At 43.6% G+C, this 22652-nt stretch overlaps 1 protein-coding gene across 6 annotated transcripts in view; it reads left to right on the top strand.

The window, feature by feature from the left end:
• The first annotated feature begins 8880 nt into the window (after positions 1-8880).
• DCUN1D4 (defective in cullin neddylation 1 domain containing 4) overlaps positions 8881-22652 on the top strand; it is a 75020-nt gene continuing 61248 nt past the window's right edge. For 3 of the 6 annotated variants that reach the window (XR_004645788.1, XM_034770977.1, XM_034770976.1), the window contains exon 1: positions 8881-8999. Coding sequence is in view for 3 of the 6 variants with exons in the window: in XM_034770977.1 (XP_034626868.1) it covers positions 8975-8999 (25 nt within the window). In the remaining 3 variants the exon portion in view is untranslated. Of the gene's footprint in view, positions 9000-15109; positions 15173-15902; positions 16088-22652 lie in introns of all 6 variants that reach the window. The other 3 variants (XM_034770979.1, XM_034770981.1, XM_034770978.1) reach the window with 3 other exon arrangements.

The raw sequence follows: 22652 nt of genomic DNA, 5'->3' as shown, positions 1-22652 counted from the left end.
GTGTGTGTACACCAACTTGTTTAAACCATCTTGGATCATTGGGTACAGTGTCTAGAACATTTCAGAGGTTTTTTGGTTGATTTCCAGAATTATTTGCTTTATAGTTATAGAAAGGTCTAAGCCGCACAATTTTGATCTGAATTTCTCCAATATTCAAGGATAATCAGATCTGGGGATTACGATTCTGTCCCTCCTATCTAAGTAAGATATAAAAAGTAAGAGTTTGCTGGTTTTGCTGCTGCTTTTACTTTATCATTTGGCTTTTGTGTCAAGGTGGTGATGTAGCATTAATGCCAATTGCTAAGAGAAAAGGAAGATAGTGGGGGAAAATACTAAAGATAAAGGGGAAGAAAAATTCCAGTTTTGCCAGGCGTAGCAATATGGCAGAAAATCCTTGCGTTTACAAAGACTTTTATCCATGGGTATTTGGATTGTGCTCTGATTTCAGAGTTAATGTACAACATTGACCAACAAACATTAGGAATGCATATTCTGAAATGAAGTTTCTCTTGTGGTTAGTACAAGAAACTAGGAATCACAAGTAATGAGTTCTATTCCCAGCTCTGTCACATTCTTTGTATGACTGTTGATGAAGTTACTCAGCCTCTTGGTGCCGCAATTTCCCTCTCATTAAAAGGGAATTAAACTTAATCATGTTGCCTATGCAAGCTTATCTACCCTTTTGTGAGTCCAAGGATCTTGTGAGAAATCTAGTATGCGATCATGTAATTAAAGGTTGTATCATAATGTATATGCACAAGGGAGCAAAATTAAGGTTGCCTGGGCAACCATAAATCTGGTGTTTCCTACCTTTTGAGTCTGACTTTGTAAACTAAATTTTCTTTAACATTGTTTTTTTCTTAAGTAATTCCCTAAGATTTTTTTCCCCAATGGTAAAAACAAATTCTATGGTAGGTACAGCTATCTCCCCGGCCCCCATTATATATCACTCGCAGGCCTAAATCCAGAACCTTCAGCATTGTGGCTGTCTTCTTCCATTTGAGTTACAGGACTAACTATGTTAGCTGGTAGCAGAAGGCGGTTATGCCAGTGGGGCTGTGGGCCACTGGCACCGTATAGTGGTCTAGAAGGATGGGTGGCAGGCGTTTGGACTGCTGGCTGTCTTTCTCTCCCCTCCTCCATACCCAGAAATGGTGAGCTCCTTCCCCGTGTGTTGCCCTCAGAGGGCGTGGGGAATGGAACACTAGATCTATGTGTTGGAGTTTAGTTAGGGGAAGGGAGGATCGACCCTTGCTGTTTTGTTGGTCTTCAGATGTTCCCAGTACACTACCTACTCCTGCTTTGCAATATGCCTGACTCTAGCATGTTTGGGAGGGAGGGAGGGAGGGTGGGTCGGGCGGAGGGGTGAAGGTTGTTTTGACGGGCTGCCAGAATTTTACCACAGAACACAACAGGAAAAGGAAAATAAAAATTTTGAACAGCTTTTAAGTCAACTAAACCTGAATGATGTTTCATGAGACAAATGAATGGCACTCCTCTACGCCAAGGACTTTCTTCCCTGACACATTTCAAATGCCTGTGTTAGATTTTTTCCTCAAAAAAACCCAAACCAAAACAAATCCCAAAACAACCTACCTCCAACCAAAAAGCTACAATAATATTTTATAAGGGAAAATTTTACACAACCTAAATACAGGAGGTTCCTGAAGCAGGAATGGCTCCTGGTAGTTTTTGGCATCCTGTAGAGAAGCAAAGCCAAAAAAAAAAAAAAAAAAAAAGCTGAGCAGAATAGCAGTATGGCACCCCCTGGAGATAACACCCAGGGCAACCACCCTGCTCAACTGCCCCTAGAACAGGTCCTGTCTAGAAACTCCCATGTCATACTAAGGGCTTGTCTACACGTAGAGAGCGCTGCAGCTTATTGAAGACGCTACCTACACCGACAGGAGAGTTTCCTCTTGAGAAATATGTGTTTCTCCTGTTGGTGTAGGTACAGGGTATTCCACCTCACTAGTGAGATGGCACTATCTACACATGAGTTTTGGTTGGTATAACTGCACTGCTTAGCTATATGGATTAAAGATGGTCTCTTTAAACAATGTTGTCCTAGAGACGTGGATTACAGATGGTTAAATAATACAAGGAGGTACATTTATTGCCAGAAGTTGGGATAGTGCAAATTTTATTTGACATCTGAAAATTTTAAGGATACAAAATCTTGGCTTGCTCAATGTGCTGTTTGACCAAAGGTTAGCTCTGACTTGTAGGTGAGTGGGCTGTTCAGTCTCCAGGTTCATTTGGTACTATGTGTCTCTGATATTACAACCAGCTATTGCTGGCAGTAGTACAGCTATTTTTATATCCAGTGACCAGGAACTTATTTTAGGTATAAGTTATTGAAAACCAGTCACTCTTGTGCTGGCCCCAGTCATGTTCAGGCTGTTCACTTATTTCCAGATACTTTACTGCAGGGGTCGGCAACCTTTCAGGAGTTGTGTGCCAAGTCTTCATTTATTCACTCTAATATAAGGTTTTGTGTGCCAGTAATACATTTTAACGTTTTTAGAAGGTCTCTTTCTATAAGTCTATAATATATAACTAAACTATTGTTGTATGTAAAGTAAATAAGGTTTATAAAATGTTTAAGAAGCTTCATTTAAAATTAAATTAAAACGCAGAGCCCCCCGGACCAGTGGCCAGGACCCAGGAAGTGTGAATGCCACTGAAAATCAGCTCGCGTGCCGCCTTTGGTACGCGTGCCATAAGTTGCCTACCCCTGCTTTACTGGTATGACAATAAGTATTGCCAGAGTGGAAAGGACAGATTTCTGTCAGAGGTATGTACGATAACTCACCTAGTCTAACCCAAGGCAAAACTACACTATGAGGTTTTACCTCTGTAGCCTATAGGACTAACCTGCTTGCTTGTGTGTATATATATATTTATAGTTTAAGTATTTGGTTTATTGTAATAGGTTTATAAATTTATATTAAAGTAAGTTTGGCTGTAATGCAAGCAACCTACTGGCCATATCCTGTATGTTAAGCTAAGGCAAAGTTAGCATATCTATATCAAAACCTTTTACTCAAAAAGCAAAGTTAACCTATAGCTTGTTACCTAAATAAATGAGTACCTACGCCTATGTCTATAACCTTTTATCTAAACCAATAAACAATGAAAAATGGCATAGGGGTTTTTCCCCACAAACTTAACAAGTACACCACAAGAGACTGATGTGCCTACATACCTGCCATCAATACGCACATACATACTAGCCAATGGAGTAAGTGTACCTTTAACATTTCTGTGGGTGAGAAATAAAATTTGGGCATAAGAGGAAGGATGTCCGGCATTTGCCCTATAAAAAAGGTTACCCACCTCAATAAAGTATCTCCATTTCTCTCTTTGTTCTCCATTTTTCACTATCTCCATTCTCACTTTACTCTATTCTCATTTACTTCCTCCACTCTATCTATTTATGATAACTGCTACTATTTGTAGGCTATACTTGTTCTTCTTAAACTTTAAGTTTCAAGGGAACTAGGCTAAGCTTGGTTTCCCTAAATTTTATTCTTAGTTTGTTTATTAGGTTTTAATTTAAGTTAGTCAAGTAAACCCTAGTCAGCTTTGATAGCACTTAGCATTTTCTAAGCACTGCATCCCTCACTCAAAAATTAAAAAACCTAAACCCCAAGGCTGGTCCTGTGTCTCTTACCACCAGGTTATCAAAAAAGGGTGTAAGTATGTTAACCAAAGCTCTGTTGCATGTAATACTATATTATCATATGTATCTTTTAAATAGCAGTAATGCAATTGCAACTTTGTAACTCTGGGTATTTTACCATTTACTTACTATTATTAATTTTAATAAGTCTTTAAGGCTATATCTGTCTCAGTGTAAGCTTCCTGTCATACCCCCGAGGATCCTTTATAAGTTCTGTGGCGCCTGATTCAGGACAAAAACTTTTATCTTCTAATCAAACAAATTGGCAAGCCTAAAACCCATACTAATTAATATTGATAATAATTATTAATATTAATAAATTTAAATCAAATAAAAATAAATTAATAAATTAAATTCCCATATTATCCAAATTATTTTCAGTACACCCTAAATCAGGCTACACCACCTCATATGCCATTCTTGAGCATATATGCTGTAGGTATAGATGGTCAAGAATAACAAATGAACAGAAGGTGCGCGCCCCCCCCCCACTCTCTTGCTTTTTTGTCAAGTGATGCACAGTTGTTCCTTGCTGATCTTTCTTGGAAGTATCAGACATAAAACTTTCATACTTTCATTGAGTGTCAGAGCCTTCATTCTATTTTCGATTATAGCTTCTGTTGTCCCTAGTTCTCCAGTACTTTTTGTCCATTTGCTAAACATCAAGTTGTGGAGTGTTTTCTCTATGATAAATCATATTTCTCAAGAGGTAACTGACCTTTTCAGACATAAGATAGTTCTAGGGTGACCATGTTTCCGAAAGAGAAAATAGGATACCCCCAGCCGTTCTCCCGAAGCCCCTGACTCTTGCAAGGCTGTCGCCCTTTGTTGGAACCCTAAGGGGGCCCCCTCAGGAGGCTGCTGCCCTTTGCTGGAACTGTGCCATATGCCCCATGCTGGAATGCTGCCTCCCCCCTGTAGGGGGGCTGGCATCTCCACTCCCCTGCCACGTGTTCGCTGCACCCCATTTTTTTTGGCAAAAGTGGGCATGTCCTGTTTGCTCCTGCCAACTGATCAAGTCAGCAAGAGAAAATACCTCCTTTTGAAAAAAAAAGTTGGGATGGCCAGGACAGGACCAAGGCTGCCCGCAGGGGCGGGGAGGGGAGCAAATGGGGCAGTTTGCCCCAGGCCCCGCAGGGGCCCCCATGAGAATATAGTATTCTATAGTATTGCAATTTTTTTTTTATGGAAGAGGCTCCCAAAATTGCTTTGCCTCAGGCCCCCTGAATCCTCTGGGCGGCCCTGGACCAGGGCTGGCTCCAGGCATCAGCCCTCCAAGCATGTGCTTGGGGCGGCTCCTGGAGGGGGGCGGCGCTCACCCGGGGAGAGCGGAGCCGCGGCGGGCTCGCCGCCCTCCCCCCGCGCTCCGGCCGGCCAGGGAGAGCAGGTCCGCGGCCGGGCTCGCCGCCCTCCTCCCGGCGCTCCGGCTGGCTGGGAAGAGAGGGCCGCCCTCCCCCGGCGCTCCGGCCAGTTGGGGAGAGCGGGGCCGCGGCCAGGCTCTGCGCCCTCCCCTGCTGTGCTCCCTGCCGGGGGGCAGGAGGGGGGGGGGGGGCAGCAGGAGGCTTTTTTGCCTGGGGCAGCAAAAAAGCCAGAGCCGGCCCTGCCCTGGACTGGACTTAAAAAAGGGGCTTTCAGCCAGAATGGAACATATGCAAAAGCCCACAGGTAAGTGGGGAACATGGAGACCGGGGAGATGGGTCGGAAACGAGAGGGAGTGTGGGCTATATTGGCAGAGAGAAAGGAGGGTTAGGAGGGTCAGGACAAAACTGGGAGGAAAGATCAAACCAGTATCTTAGATGCCTATATACAAATGCGAGAAGTATGGGGAATAAGCAGGAAGAACTGGAAGTGCTAATAAATAAATACAACTATGACATTGTTGGCATCACTGAAACTTGGTGGGATAATACACATGATTGGAATGTTGGTGTGGATGGGTACAGCTTGCTCAGGAAGGATAGACAGGGGAAAAAGGGAGGAGGTGTTGCCTTATATATTAAAAATGTACACACTTGGACTGAGGTAGAGATGGACATAGGAGACGGAAGTGTTGAGAGTCTCTGGGTTAGGCTAAAAGGGGCAAAAAACAAGGGAGATGTCATGCTAGGAGTCTACTACAGGCCACCTAACCAGGTGGAAGAGGTGGATGAGGCTTTTTTCAAGCAACTAACAAAATCATCCAAAGCCCAAGATTTGGTGGTGATGGGGGACTTCAACTATCCGGATATATGTTGGGAAAATAACACAGCGGTGCACAGACTATCCAACAAATTCTTGGACTGCATTGGAGACAACTTTTTATTTCAGAAGGTTGAAAAAGCTACTAGGGGGGAAGCTGTTCTAGACTTGATTTTAAGAAATAGGGAGGAACTCGTTGAGAATTTGAAAGTAGAAGGCAGCCTGGGTGAAAGTGATCATGAAATCATAGAGTTTGCAATTCTAAGGAAGGGTAGAAGGGAGAACAGCAAAACAGAGACAATAGATTTCAGGAAGGCAGATTTTGGTAAGCTCAGAGAGCTGATAGGTAAGGTCCCATGGGAATCAAGACTGAGGGGAAAAACAACTGAGGAGAGTTGGCAGTTTTTCAAAGGGACACTATTAAGGGCCCAAAAGCAAGCTATTCCGCTGGTTAGGAAAGATAGAAAATGTGGCAAAAGACCACCTTGGCTTAACCACGAGATCTTGCACGATCTAAAAAATAAAAAGGAGTCATATAAAAAATGGAAACTAGGACAGATTACAAAGGATGAATATAGGCAAATAACACAGGAATGCAGGGGCAAGATTAGAAAGGCAAAGGCACAAAATGAGCTCAAACTAGCTACGGGAATAAAAGGAAACAAGAAGACTTTTTATCAATACATTAGAAGCAAGAGGAAGACCAAAGACAGGGTAGGCCCACTGGTTAGTGAAGAGGGAGAAACAGTAACAGGAAACTTGGAAATGGCAGAGATGCTTAATGACTTCTTTGTTTCGGTCTTCACCGAGAAATCTGAAGGAATGCCTAACATAGCGAATGCTAATGGGAAGGGGGTAGGTTTAGCAGATAAAATAAAAAAACAAGTTAAAAATCACTTAGAAAAGTTAGATGCCTGCAAGTCACCCGGGCCTGATGAAATGCATCCTAGAATACTCAAGGAACTAATAGAGGAGGTATCTGAGCCTCTAGCTATTATCTTTGGAAAGTCATGGGAGACGGGAGAGATTCCAGAAGACTGGAAAAGGGCAAATATAGTGCCCATCTATAAAAAGGGAAATAAAAACAACCCAGAAAACTACAGACCAGTTAGTTTAACTTCTGTGCCAGGGAAGATAATGGAGCAAGTAATTAAGGAAATCATCTGCAAACACTTGGAAGGTGGTAAGGTGATAGGGAACAGCCAGCATGGATTTGTGAAGAACAAATCATGTCAAACCAATCTGATAGCTTTCTTGGATAGGATAACGAGCCTTGTGGATAAGGGTGAAGCTGTGGATGTGGTATACCTAGACTTTAGTAAGGCATTTGATACAGTCTCGCATGATATTCTTATTGATAAACTAGGCAAATACAATTTAGATGGGGCTACTATAAGGTGGGTGCATAACTGGCTGGATAACCGTACTCAGAGAGTTGTTATTAATGGTTCCCAATCCTGCTGGAAAGGCGTAACGAGTGGGGTACCGCAGGGGTCTGTTTTGGGACCGGCTCTGTTCAATATCTTCATCAACGACTTAGATATTGGCATAGAAAGTACGCTTATTAAGTTTGTGGATGATACCAAACTGGGAGGGATTGCAACTGCTTTGGAGGACAGGGTCATAATTCAAAATGATCTGGACAAATTGGAGAAATGGTCTGAGTTAAACAGGATGAAGTTTAACAAAGACAAATGCAAAGTGCTCCACTTAGGAAGGAACAATCAGTTTCACACATACAGAATGGGAAGAGACTGTCTAGGAAGGAGTACAGCAGAAAGGGATCTAGGGGTTATAGTGGACCACAGGCTAAATATGAGTCAACAGTGTGATGCTGTTGCAAAAAAAGCAAACATGATCCTGGGATGTATTAACAGGTGTGTTGTGAGCAAGACACGAGAAGTCATTCTTCCACTCTACTCTGCTCTGGTTAGGCCTCAGCTGAAGTATTGTGTCCAGTTCTGGGCGCCGCCTTTTAAAAAAGATGTGGAGAAATTTGAAAGGGTCCAGAGAAGAGCAACAAGAATGATTAAAGGTCTTGAGAACATGACCTATGAAGGAAGGCTGAAAGAATTGGATTTGTTTAGTTTGGAAAAGAGAAGACTAAGAGGGGACATGATAGCATGATAGCAGTTTTCAGGTATCTAAAAGGGTGTCATAAGGAGGAGGGAGAAAACTTGTTCACCTTAGCCTCTAAGGATAGAACCAGAAGCAATGGGTTTAAACTGCAGCAAGGGAGGTCTAGGTTGGACATTAGGAAAAAGTTCCTGTCAGGGTGGTTAAACACTGGAATAAATTGCCTAGGGAGGTTGTGGAATCTCCATCTCTGGAGATATTTAAGAGTAGGTTAGATAAATGTCTATCAGGGATGGTCTAGACAGTATTTGGTCCTGCCATGCAGGTAGGGGACTGGACTCTATGACCTCTCGAGGTCCCTTCCAGTCCTAGAATCTATGAATATGGTCACCCTAGCTAGTTCTGCTTCCCCTGCCCATTCTCTGCTTCTGCGGTGGAAGCCTGTTCTTCCCCTTGCAGCCTTTCCTTGGGCTGCTGTAGGGAGGTCAGCGCTCAACAGCCTCTCGCAGGCCATCTCTGCGCAACTCCCTGCAAGACTAGCCTAGGGGTGAACCACGACCAGCTCCACATCTCCTGCGCCACCTCACCCAGCCTACCTGACCCAACCCCATTCACTGCGAGCCTCTGGTCTTTACTCTGTTCTCCTTAACCAATAAGAACAGGCCGTGGGCGTGGTCTATAGCCTCTAGGCCCAATCAGATTCACGGGAGACACAAAGTAGTGTTCTTTGCACGCGCTTTCAGAGCCAGAGATAATTGACATAGGCAAAGCCCAATCGGTATGGCGGGGAGGCGGTAATCGTTGATAACTATAACCAATAGGACGGTGGAGGTAGCCGTATCAGGTGGTGTGGGCCAGGCACGGGAGAATGACAGGCGGTTGGCCTAATAGCACAGTGAGGCAGGCGTTAGCGCAAGCCAGCCCCAGCCAATGGCGTCCATGTGTGGGCGGGGCAGGAGGCCCCGTGCCTGGGCTCTGTGATTGGGAGATCGAGACAGAGAGAGCCCGGCCGGGCAGTGTGTGCGCTGCACGAAAATGCACTCGGATGCCGCCGCTGTCAGTGAGTAGCGGCCGGGCCGGGCATCCTGCTGCGGGGCGCCCGCAGGGGGCAGGCTGCGGGGGTCTCTGCCTGCGGGTGGCGCGGCTCGGGGGGGGGGGGGGGGGGCGCGCCCCCTGGGGGCGCTGCCTGGGGCCGGGGGGGGGGAGTCCGTGGGACGGGGGCCGCGGGGGGCCTTTTGGGGGCATTTGCGGGGGCATCTGATAGGAGCCCGTGAGACCGCCCCGCACCTGAGAGCCGCGGCGGGGCCGGCTGGGCCGGCGGGGGAAGGTTGGGGGATCCCGCAAGTGCCGGGGGGCAGGCGGGTGCCGGCTCTGCGGCATCGGACATTCTGCCAGGGAGCAGGTTGTGCCACTACCCCGGGCGCTGACAGAGGCTGTGACGCAGTTTCTCCAACCTTGCCCGGGAGCCCCGAGTCCGGCCCCGGCCCCGCAGGGTCCCACTCTGGTGCCGGGCGTGCTGGGAGCGGGGTCCCGTCCGGGCGCCGCCGTGCGGCTCGTTCCACCGGCGGTAATTTAACGGGTTCAGTGTCAGCCCGGTGCGGGAGAAACGGGCTGTGAAGGGGAACGAGCCCGGTGCATTGTGGGAGCGGGAGTCTATCCTGCTGCACAGCGCGTTTGGCCTCAGCGCCGGGGGGGACTCCAACTCCCAGCATGCACCGCGCCCCAACTCTCCCCTGCTTGGGTGACTGCAAGTTGCTGCCTGATGCTCTGGGGCTAGTCCGGGGGCCCCCGCAGTGGGGGTCGGCCTAGGCACCTTGCGTGGGGAGCGCAGGCAGGGACGTGCTCCCCACACCGGCGTGGGCGTCTGGGAGACGAGGCTAAAGTTGTCCCAGAAATAGCTCTCTTGGGGTGGGGAGCAGGAGGGGAGGCTGGGCAGCACGCTGCCCATTGCAGGGAGGGCTTTCTCTCTGGGGTACGATGCCCTCCGAGGTAGGGTGCAGGGGTCCTGAGCACAGGCAAGGCTTTGTTTTAGGAACAGGTTGCCTGCTGAGGTGCAGGGGGGCAGGGATACTGAGCACAGATAAGAATGTGCTTCAGGATCTTGTTCCACCTCTAAAGGGTGGGTGGGAAGGAGGCTACAGTCCCAAGCACAAGACTGTCTCAGTAACATGAGGTTGTTGCCTGTCTCTGATGGGTAAAAAGAGACAACACTGAGAACAAGCACTTATTTATCTCATGGCAAAGGCTGATCTAGAACATCACTATTTCTTCATATGCTCTTTCTTATTTTGGGTGATCTCCGCAAGTCTGAAAATAGCTATTAGAAGAGAAACTGTGTACATCTTGGATTTTCTTAAACTCATCTTCTACCTTTGAAAAATTGGAGGTTGGAGAAAAGGAGCCTGGCATAGGAACATAGTGTATATTTAACCATATAGGGTTGTGTCATTGCACCAGCAAGTCTGATTATTATTAATTTGTATTGCCATAACTCCTGGGAGCTGGTAACCAGCACTTGTTGCTTCAAAGGAATGTAAAAATATACCATCCCAAAATTTACATAGCTAATGGCATAGTAAAATGTACATTGGTAAATAAAATTCTCTTGAGCCCTACCTACAGTGCATAGTTTATACCTTGAAGCTTGAGGTTACAATCACCCTGTTTTAATATATATAGTGCCATATATTTATCATAATATAGACAAATAGTAGGATAATTATCCCCCAAACACATTATCTGCAATACAGATACGGGCACATAAACGTGTTTCATGTTCTATTCAATCTTTTCAGAAGTTATTGCTAAGAAAAAAATGTGAAAACCCTTATTCTGAAGATATGTTAGCTGGATCTGATAGACACTTCCTTCTGCTCCCTCATTTGGGACGTTCTAGGTTATCCAATGCCCACTTAGGTCTTTTTTTTATTTCTCAGTAGGAAAGTTTGAGAGTACTGTTCCAGGTTTTCCAGCTGTCACTGGCCTTGGGTTCTCACTGTCTTTCTCTTCCACAGTGTGCATTGAAATGCAACTGTCCCTGACAGTTCTGTGGATTCTCTTCTCTTCTCACTTACATAAAATCATTTGGGTTTAAGAAATCTCTATGCCAACTAATCAAGCCATGCAAAACTTTGCTCCTCAAGTGTGAGTAACTCATTTTCAGTATAGATTTAAAAAATAACTTTTTTTTTTTTTATCATTAGTATTCTGGTTTGAGTAAGTAGATGTCCTGGGCTGGTAAGCTTTTATGGTAATTTTACAAGACTTAATCCTTTGATTTTTCTTCCCTCTTGCACCTAATCAGGAAGGACTTAATTATTTCTCAAGCATCTCTGATATTTTCAAGACTAGAGAAGATATTAAACTCTTTAGTGATGGCCATTCTTTAACTCCTTGCCAATTTATAACCTTGTATGTCTACTTACATATAAATATTTTCCAAAATTAACACACTTTGTTGTCTCTAGTTTATACTTCTATTCTCGTTGATTAAAGTGGATGATTGAGATAAGAATTAACTGTTCTCTTAATAGAATACCTGTACATATATTGATATGAGTCTAGAACAAGACTAAGATGAGACATGAACAATCCTCATTCTTGTATTCTTTCCTCAGAGCTTTGATTTTGCTAAACTCCATTGTTGCTCTCCGGTGATATGAACTCTGTCAATCCAGTTTCTAACTCTTCTCCATTTTTTTTTTTTCAATCCTTCTTTGAGGATGACTACTTGCTTTGAAACATTCCCTAAAAGATGTGAGGTATGCTTTCCCACCTCATCCCCCAAACAAACATGTCATCTCAAGATTTCTTGCTAGTTCAGTGAGTATAACTGGAAATCACTTCTGTCTTCTGTATTATAAGGCCACATAATTAGTTTCATTAATGGCAAGTGGAGTGGCTTTTTCTCCTCATCACCTGTCTCCATTCTTTCAAACTGAGGAGTGTTGGATGTGTGTGATTCTAACACTTTACTGTGGTTTGTTCTTGTGTGTGATCTTCTCTGACATTTTCATCTAGAGGTACCAATTCTCTATTTCCCTTCCTTTTTTGTCCCTCTCTGGCTTTGGGGACATTGAAAGAAAAAGATTTTTCTTGTTCTTCCTCTTTGGTCCTGTTTGAATTCTTATTTCTCTGTCTTAGTATCTAAGGGAGTCTTTCCCTATGTCTCCTATGCTTTTCTAAAGGCACTGGGCTACAGCTGGCGATAAGGGTGGTGATTTTGCATGAGTTTTGTGCTTGAGGAGGAAAGAAAACTACTGGAGGACCCATGACAATATGCAACTCCTATATCCATTGTAAATACTTGAGCATTCAACAGTACCACTGGTTCAGTCTGCCTATATAGTGATAACTAAAACTAACAAAAACTGTAAACAAAATGCATCTTGTGGGGTGAAAAATCTTTTTTTGTAGTTATACATTTTTTGAGGGGTGGAGGCTTATGTATTCAAATAATTTCTACAGTTTTTTTACCCTTCTATTTACATTCCTCTATCATCCTTTATAATTTGAACTGGAAATTATGCCTTAAATGCTAAATAAAAAAAGGGAATTCTACGTCATAATAAGATCAGAAGATCACTTGCAAATTATGCACTCTTGTTTATGACCAGTTTTCCAGTGGAGATGGTAATTGCCACTTGAGTTCTATATTGCTTTATCATTAATGAGTTACAACTGCTAATACTTCTTCAGCCTAGGAAGGAGTCTCTGAATATTCATCTAAGTAACATGTCACACACAACCAACTGAAACATTGTTTGAGCCAAAGTGGGTGGTAGAAATAGACCTTATTTATTTCCCCAGGTGTCCATTGTTGGCACTTACTTTTACTGAACCATAGCCAATATTTTTACTCCTCTTTACATTTTGTTAAGATTGTTTCAGTTAGGAATGTATACAACCATTTTCATATTTAATATGTGTGCAAGTCATGGCATATTGCAAAAACTCACCCAGTATTAGGCCTTGCCTATACATACATTTGCACTGGTTTAGTTAATCTATTTTAATTAAACATTGAATCCCTGTGGGGACCCTCTTATTTTGATTTAAGAGTGAATTATTTTGGGTTAGCTCAAACCTGTTCTTAATTAATTTAAGGTAAACTGAAAAGTTTGGTTTAAACTAAATAACTGTCCACATAGCCTTTTGTATTGGTTTAATTAAGGTGTGATGTCAAAATTAATTTTATGTTTAAAGTAGTGCAATGCTGTAGGTAGGCCAGCTGTTACTGTTAACATTTGTCAGCTACCTAGTGGAATAACTTTTTTCCTATGGAGAAAATCCTAATATTTTTTTTTTAACTTGCCCTTATATGCCACATGCAGATTGAAATAAGTAATCTTGGAATCCTGAGTTGTAGGTGACCTGTGAAACTGATTAGTAACACTTCACACTATAGCTGAGTTTAAAAATAACATATTATGCTTTGAGTCAGGTGTAAATTAGTGCATCAAATGACTCGCCTCACTGAATCAAATTTTGGTTCTTTTCTCTGCTTTTTAATGTTAATTTATGGCTGTATCTTTAAAACATACCAGAACAAAGTTTAATAGGATTCTTCAGAAAAAAGAAACCCTAATCTTCAGCTTTTTGTTTTCTGCCCTTGGTTATGAATATAGGGTTTCAAAGCTGTGCATTTTGGAAATTGTGGGTTTTAGGCCTTGTTGAAAATCTTGGTGCATTTCAGATCTGGGTTTTCATTTTAAAGTGTCTTTACAAGGTAAACTGAGACACTGTTACGAGTCTGTAGGCAGACCTAGGTTTTCTTAGTGCTGAAACTTAACTATTTTTAAAACTGATTCCAGTTAATGTGGTTTGCCTGAGTGAGGAGAGGTAATTTTTTTTTTTAAAGTGGCTTTGTTAGATAGGCTGGTATGAAATTTTGTAGTTTGGAATTTTTGTAAATAATTCTGTTTCTCCACTGTGCAGTCATACTCTTTTTAAACTAGGTTCAGGGAATAAAATTTTGAGCATACTCCCTCTCTTTCCTACCTTCCTCTTTTTCTGTTCCTCAGGGGATGTTGGCTTCAAAGTCAAATTATTATAATCTAACTGCTGAACAATGTACTGGGTACATCCAGCAATTGGATTGTCGTACGGTGTCCCAGTGTTTCACAGTACACGGTTGCCAATATCTGTGTTTTTGGTCTGGTCTACACTACAGAGCTAGGTCGATGCAAGGCAGCTTACGTCAACCTAACTCTGTAAGCATCTAAACTAAAATGTCGTTCCTGCCGATGTAACTTGGTCACTATGCTGACTTAACAGTGCTTAGGATGATGCACTAGGCACTGCATTACATACGTTGACTTTAGTAGCCTTCAGGAGGAGTCCCATAACTCCCCACCATGACCCCTCCGGCTGCCCGGTACACAGATACACGCCCCTCTCCTTTTAAAGCAACTCAAATTTTTGAAATTCTGTTTGCTGTTTGCTTGGTGTGGAGAGCTCACCTAACAACTGACTATGCTGGCTCCATGCTGCAGACGCACTACTGCCTGGTGTACACAGGAAATGGTAAGAACAGGAGTACTTGTGGCACCTTAGAGACTAACAAATTTATTAGAGCATAAGCTTTCGTGGACTACAGCCCACTTCTTCGGATGTAGTCCACGAAAGCTTATGCTCTAATAAATTTGTTAGTCTCTAAGGTGCCACAAGTACTCCTGTTCTTCTTCTTTTTGCGGATACAGACTAACATGGCTGTTACTCTGAAACAAGAAATGGTGGATCTCTTGGGTCTGTTGGGATAAGAGGCTGTGCAGGCACAGCTCTGCTCCAGCCATAGAAATGTGGATATCTATGAGCAGATTGCTCGAGGTGTGGGGGAGAAGGGCTGCAAGAGGGACCTGCATCACCTGCAACAATGCTGCGTGGAAGCCAAGGAGCTGCAGCAGGCGTTCCAGAAGGCAAGCAAGGCAAATAGTTGCTTTGGTGCGAGCCTCAGACATGCCACTTTTACAAAGAGCTGCATGCCATCCTCGGTGGAGACCCCATTACGACCCCCAAGAGCTCTCTGGATACTTTGGGGGAGATGGAATCACAGCCCTTGGAGTGAACAGCGAGGAGGAAGTGTTGGATGAGAAGGGGGAGGATTATGGGGGACAGGCAACAAGGGGATCTAGTGGTGCAGCGAGTCAGGCCCTTTTTTTTTGACTCCAGAGCAGTTGAGCCAGTCCCTACAGTCCAGCATGGGTGAGCTTGATGCAGGGGAAGGAACCTCTGGTAAGTATGCAGTTTGCTTTGGTATTGCAGGGACACATCTGTTCATTTACTTTTTTTTTTTTTTTTTTTTAATCATGTTAGAAGAGGTAGTGAAATAACCCATAGAGACAGTCACTATCTGCTTCTCATTTCCATGTAGAGTTAGGCAGAGGAGGCCCTGCAGAACAGTTTGTTTCTGTGCACCGGGATGTCCCGTGAATCCTCCAAAGAAATCTTGAGGAAACTTTCCTGAAGGTAGTCTGCAATCCTCTGGGGAGGGCTGCATTATTTCTTCCGCAGCCTTAGGATACTTTCCCACGCCACTTTGCAATTACTTTAGCAGGCACCATTGCAGCACACAGGGCTAGCAGCATATGGGCCCGGTCTGCAGCCGGACACATGCAGGGGCTATTCCCTTTCACCCTCCGTTACCCTCAGGGGTGAGATATCAGCTAAAATCACTACTGCCTGTGGAAAATGGTGTCAGTATTCAGTTCATTTTCCCTATCCGCATATACTGATGCCTGTGTGTTTCTCCCCCCCCCCCTGCATTGTCCCAATTTGCTCCCTTCCCTCTGGGCTGTACTCAGTATGGCTGGGACTGCACCATGCTCTGTGAATCCCAAAGGGAAGTGAGAATGTAGTGTTTGTAACTTGTGTGGATCAAGGGGAGTGACTTTAGTATACCAAGTTTGCATATATTTTGTGAATACACTCATAGTAGTACCTCTGTGCATTGTATCTTTTGCAGCTGAAACTGTGGCCTTGAGATCTTTCCATACACACTAGTGGAGTGGCTCAGCCAGATGAGATGGAGAAGGAAGAGGACGCAGGATGACACATTCCAAAAGATCCTGCAGGCCTCTGGTGCTTCGGATACCGAGCACAAGGCTTGGAGAATCCCCTAGCACAGGGGTCGGCAACCTTTCAGAAGCGGTGTGCCGAGTCTTCATTTATTCACTCTAATTTAAGGTTTCGCGTGCCAGTAATACATTTTAACGTTTTTAGAAGGTCTCTTTCTATAAGTCTATAATATTATAACTAAACTATTGTTGTATGTAAAGTAAATAAGGGATTTAAAATGTTTAAGAAGCTTCATTTAAAATTAAATTAAAATGCAGAGCCCCCCCCCGGATCGGTAGCCAGGACCCAGGCAGTGTGAGTGCCACTGAAAATCAGCTTGCGTTCCACCTTTGGCACGCATGCCATAGGTTGCCTACTCCTGCCCTAGCAGAATGAATGGACAGGGATAGTACGAAGAAGAGAAAAGCACAGGAAAAGGAGAGAGACATCCAGCAGGAGATGCTAGCACTTTTCAAGTAGCAAACAAACATGCTGGAGGCTCTTTTGACCTTCAGGTTCAACAGACCTGTGCTCTCCTCCCTCTGCAACCCATAGAGAACTGCATTCTGGGACCTACCTATGCACCCCCACATTCCACATGGTGTCTGGGGCTGCTTCAACTACCCCTACTGCTCCACTCTGGGGGAGAGTACAGGCAATCACAGCTGCCCATACACTGGCCTGTGAGAGAGACGGTCGATGTATGTGTTGTGAAATGGAAATGACTGTTCTTTCCCCTTCAAAGGTTCTTTCCCCGTATTTATAAAGTTTCGTTCAGTTATAAATATGTCTGTTTGCATAAGTTTGGAATAAGTCTATTTATGGAAACGTAATTCATCTTTATTAGTTCACAACATATGCTGGCTGGAGTTGACGACATTCACAGATAATAGCAATAGATGCATTTGCAATGTTTTAGTACTGCACACGCAACACTCCTTACAAGGTTCATACCGAGGTGCAAAAAAAAAAAAAAAAGCCGTGATCGGCGGCACTTTGGCGGCGGTCCACCGCGCCGCTTTCTGCGAGGGACCTGTTGCTGAAATGCCACCGAAGAGCCGCCTCTTCCCTTTGGCCTCCCCAAGCACCTGCTTGCTGCGCTGGTGCCTGGAGCTGGCCCTGCAGAGCACACTATACAGCAACACACATTACTGTGGCTCACTATTAAAAAGGTCTTTCAAAGCCTCCCTGAGCCGCATAGCTCCCTGTTGAGTTCTTCTTATAGCTCTGGTATCTGGCTGCTCAAAATCAGCAGAAACTTTTCCCCCTTTGCTTCATAGATATTGTGAAGCACACAACAGGCAGCTATAATCAAGATATTTTTTTCACTGAGGTCTAATCTCGTGAGTAGACGGCAACAGTGGCCTTTCAAGTGGCCAAAGGCACATTCAACTGTCATTCTGCACCTGCTGAGCTTGTAGTTGAAGTGCTCCTTGCTGCTATTGAGGTGGCCAGTTTACAGCTTCATGAACCATGGAAGTAAGGGGTAGGCTGAGTCTCCTAAGATCACTATTAGTATTTCAACATCCCTACTGTAATCCTCTGGTCTGGAAAGAAAGTCCCTGCTTGCAGCTTTCTGAACAGGCCTGTGTTCTTAAAGATGCGTGCATCATGCACCTTCCCTGACTATCCCGTGTTGATGTCAGTAAAACGTCCCCAGTGAGCCACCTGTGCTTGCAGTACCACAGAAAAGTAGCCCTTTCTATTTATGTACTCTGTGGAAAGGTGGTCTGGTGGCAAAATAAGGATATGCGTGCCATCTATCGCCTCACTGCAGTTGGGGAACCTCATTGCTGCAAAACCATCAACTCTGTCAGCACATTGCCCAGAGTCACAGTCTTTCATAGTAGGATGCGATTAATAGCCCTGCACACTTGCATCATAGCAAGTCCTACGGTGGATTTCCCAACTCCAAAGTGATTCCTGATTGATCGGTAACAGTCTTGTGTTGCAAGTCTTCCATACTCTGATTGCCATTTGATTTTGCACTGTCAGTGCAGATCTCATTTTGGTGTCACTGCTCCAGAGGACTGAGGCAAGCTCTGCACACACTTCCAAGAATGTGGCCTTGCCCATCCAGAAGTTCTGCAGCTACTGTTCATCATCCCATACCCACATAATGATGCGATCTTACCAGTCAGTGCTTGTTTCTCGGGCCCAGAACCGGCACTCCACCTTCTGCAGCTGCTCCATGAACATCGACAACAACCTTGAATTGTTTCTATGTCCCACCAAGGAATTGTCATAGACTTTAAGGTCAGAAGGGACCATTATGATTATCTAGTCTGACCTCCTGCACAATGCAGGCCACAGAATCTCACCCACCCACTCCTGTAACAAACCCCTAACCTATGTCTGAGTTATTGAAGTCCTCAAATCATGGTTTAAAGACCTCAAAGTGCAGAGAATCCTCCAGCAAGTGACCAGTGCCCCACGCTGCAGAGGAAGGCGAAAAACCTCCAGCGCCTCTGCCAATCTGCCCTGGAGAAAAATTCCTTCCCGACCCCAAGTATGGCGATCAGTTAAACCCTGAGCATGTGGGCAAGACTCAGCAGCCAGCACCCAGGAAATAATTCTCTGTAGTAACTCAGATCCCACCCCATCTAACATCCCATCACAGACCATTGGGCATATTTACCTGCTAATAATCAAAGATCAATTAATTGCCAAAATTAGGCTATCCCATCATACCATCCCCTCCATAAACTTATCAAACTTAGTCTTGAAGCCAAATATGTCTTTTGCCCCCACTACTCCTCTGGGAAGGCTGTTCCAGAATTTCACTCCTCTAATGGTTAGAAACCTTCATCTAATTTCAAGTCTAAACTTCCTAGTGTCCAGTTTATATCCATTTGTTCTTGTGTCCACATTGGTACTAAGCGTAAATAATTCCTCTCCCTCCCTGATATTTATCCCTCTGATATATTTTATAAAGAGCAATCATCTCCCCTCAGCCTTCTTTTGATTAGGCTAAACAAGCCAAGCTCTTTGAGTCTGCTTTCATAAGACAGGTTTTCCATTCCTCGGATCATCCTAGTAGCCCTTCTCTGTACCTGTTCCAGTTTGAATTCATCCTTCTTAAACATGGGAGACCAGAACTGCACACAGTATTCCAGATGAGGTCTCACCAGTCATGTTCCCCACTGTTCCTCTCGTGGCTCTGCAAATACTGCAGGATCAGGCGCATTGTGCTCGCAATGCTCATCACAATAGTGCAGAGCTGTGCAGGATCCATGCTTCACACAGAGATGGTGGATGTGTGGGTTTGCGGGGCTTTTGAAAAGAGATGCGACACATCATGGGGTGCAGATAAAATTATGGGATGGTGAAAACTGAATCATGGCACGTTCAAATCATGTTCCCAGTCACCCCGTTGCAGCTTGTTTGCTCCATGAAGCATTACAAACCATTCCCCAAACACCCAGCACTAGATGGTGTCAAGTTGCACAGTGGGATAGATACCCACAGTGCACTGTTCTCTGCACTGATGCAAATGCTAGTAGTGAGGATGTGCACCACCGACACAAGGAGCATAGTGTGGATTGGCAAAAGCGATTTAATTACTGTGGCAACTGTACGTTGACTTGACTTTGGTTGACTTAATTTTGTAGAGTAGACTTGCCCTCACTAATAGAAAACAATTAGAGGTGACTCTGATCTAGATTTTAAATCAGTACACATGGAGGGGAAAATAAAAAAAGAACAAAACAACCACATATGGGAATATTAGTTGGATACTTAACTTTTCAGTATAAACAGTAGATATGGCAGTTAATCTGCAAATCAGTTTAATGAAATACTTTAGACTCAATGGGTATGAATGAAAGAGAAAGAGGGTTCATGTAGATTCTCCCACACACCCAGATAAGCATTCCAAAATTTTAAGGGAGTTCTTATTTGTTTTTCAGTTACTAATCTCTTTAAATACCAGTGTTAATTGGTAGTGAATCAATACTGTGCGCAATAGTTATGGTTCTATTTTAGCTTCAGTTATGAGATTTTTAGTTACTCAATTTTGCAAACTAATTAGTTTAGCCTTTAATTTTCTACTCCGTTCAAATCCCGAGATGACTTTTTCTTTTTTTTTTGTTTTGTTTTTGAAAGCCCAAGCGAAATAAATCTGTTTGTAGTTCATGCAAGTGCATGTGGGTAATACTCTTGGCTGTATGTTCTAATCAAGTTTGCACTCAGGTAGTTTGACAACAACCAAAGGTAAGTTAGATTTCCAATGAGAACTGAAACACAAGCCAAGTTTGAAGAAAATTGGTTCAGTTTTAAACTTGAACACTTAAAGTTGGAAATTTCACAAATGCACAGTAGAATTTTACTATGTTTTAAAATCCATTCAGCCTTTTGGATTGTTTTTATGCATTGAGCTGTTCAGGCAGATCTTCCAGGGGGATCTGTAGTTTTAAACTGACTCTCACCTTGACTGTAATCTGTTTCTTCTAGAAACATGCCAAATATATTGCAGGTTCTTTTGCTTTGGCCGTGATTGTTAGATAGTTGATGAAGGGCATTTTGCAAACGCTATGTAGTTTCTTTTCTATCTTTGTTCTGTAGATTTTTGGTTTTGGTCACATAATGATTGATCATGAATAATTGACCTGCCCAAGCCAACTGTGTCAACTCTTGTTCTTAATTCAGGCAGCATTTTCTACTGACCTTCATACCAAAAAGGCTTGAAACGCATAGGCTTGAAACACTTCTTTTTCTCAACTCTTTCCCCCTTGTTACAGTTTTGGGATTGGAAAATGTTAGCAGTATTTCCCTCTTCATCTATATTACATAGTTCATTCTGAAGTGTCACAAAGTATTTTAGGAAATCTGGAGTCAGCAATAGCTTCACTCACCAGTGAAACACAGCACTAGGGAGGAAACCAATGGACAGATATACACAGTACCTCAGTTTTGGCAAAGGACACTAAGGCAAGCCCCATATCTTATTGAAAGTGCCATAAACTAGTCTTTTTAATGGCCACAGAGCAAGCAGACTCTCCGGTCAGCTACTTGCATTTAGATCTCATGCATTTGACCCCAACACAATACATTGCATGGAATTCAGCTACCATAGACTACCTCACTTTCCTGCAGGAAAAAAACTGAGTAGTGTCTGACAAATCGGTGTACTCTGGGATCCATCACTCATTCTAGTGAAGAATATCCTGTGCATTAGGTGTCTCACGTAAGCTTAAGTAGTGGGCTATTGTGTTAGCAGTCTTCTTCTGAATGTATAAAAACACTTTCACTATAAATTTCCTTTCTTGAAGGAGTGTTTCCAACTGCTGGAAATTAGTCTACTTTCAGTTAAGGTTTAAGTTTTGTTGCAGCTCCATCCATTGTGGGACCACTGGCCTCTCAATGAACCCTCCTCTTCCTTTTTCTGGGCAGAATGGGATGAGGTCTGACTGCATTTTAGCTTGTTCTCTCGATCCTTCCCTCTAATTTTGGCTACAAGATAATTGGCCTTGAGAAGGGGGAGGTGATAATAGTTGTGAAAATGTTTCCATCTCTGTTCATGTAGAGCTATAGTGTGAAATAAAATCGTTCTATATCTTGTCTTGCTTTTCACTTTTCTGAGATGTGGGATCAGTTTGAAAAGTGGTGTATAAAATCAATAAGTATTGATAAAACCACGGCCCATCCTAAAACTACAACACCGGGACTGGTTAGAGGCATGGTCATCTTAACAGGTTATATGATTCAAAGTGTGGATACAGCAAATCTTCTGCCATCACAGTCAGAGTTGCACATGCACATCCACACACAACCTTTTACCTTTTTGTATGCTGCGATCTGAGAAAATCTGGGCAGCTATCCCTAAATGCCTCTGCAAGAAATGAAGTACCCATTACCCCATATGATAAATAGAACCATTTATCATATGGGGTAATGCACTTTGGGGATGTCCCTCTCTACGTAGCTAGGAAAGAGGAAGATTGGTTAACTTGGTGACACAGTCATGCTTAGGGTATCCTGTTAACGCTCCTAGGCTAGCAAAACATGAGCTGCCATGATTATTACTAACAGTGTTTAAGTCAAAGGGTGAGCGGGGATCATGTATAAAACCAGCAGTACTATTAATTGAAAAATGCAGTTAAAGTTGTAGTGTGGACAGGACCTTAGTCTTTCAAGACCTACTTTTTTCCAGGTTTGGAAAACTAGTCAATGTTGACTTAATTTCTTTTCTTAAGATGTTTTCAAATGCTTTTAGATCCCCAACTCTACTCTTATCACTAGTTTTTCAAAGACACTAACTTATAGCAAATTGGGAAAATGGCATATAGGAGACCACCAAAGGAGAGAAGCATCTGATTGTGATCCCAGGTCAAGTCTCTTCTGGAGCAGAAGTGCGGGCATTTGGTATTATTGTCCATGACAAATAAATCTGTGGTGTGAGTCCCCCACTGATGAAATATTGGCTCTGTGATGGACTTCTGCACTGATCACTTGTAGTTGGTTACTGCATGTTGTTAACACGATGTCCAAAGTCTGATGGCTTCCTGGCGGATGTAGGTGTGATGTTTTGGGGATCACCCAGACCAGTAAGGGGTTCTGTCACTGCCTTCCTTGTAAGCTTGGGGTTCCTAAATGCTGTGCTGCTAGCTCAGAAGGAGCTTTGAGAGCCTTAACGTGGTTCCCAAGCCTACTGCTAGCC

The sequence above is a fragment of the Trachemys scripta genome, chromosome 5 (genome assembly GCF_013100865.1).
Source record: "Trachemys scripta elegans isolate TJP31775 chromosome 5, CAS_Tse_1.0, whole genome shotgun sequence".
Lineage (NCBI taxonomy): Eukaryota > Metazoa > Chordata > Testudines > Emydidae > Trachemys > Trachemys scripta.
The sequence above is the reverse complement of the archived record's forward strand: the minus strand, read 5'-3'. Positions and strand labels throughout refer to the sequence as shown.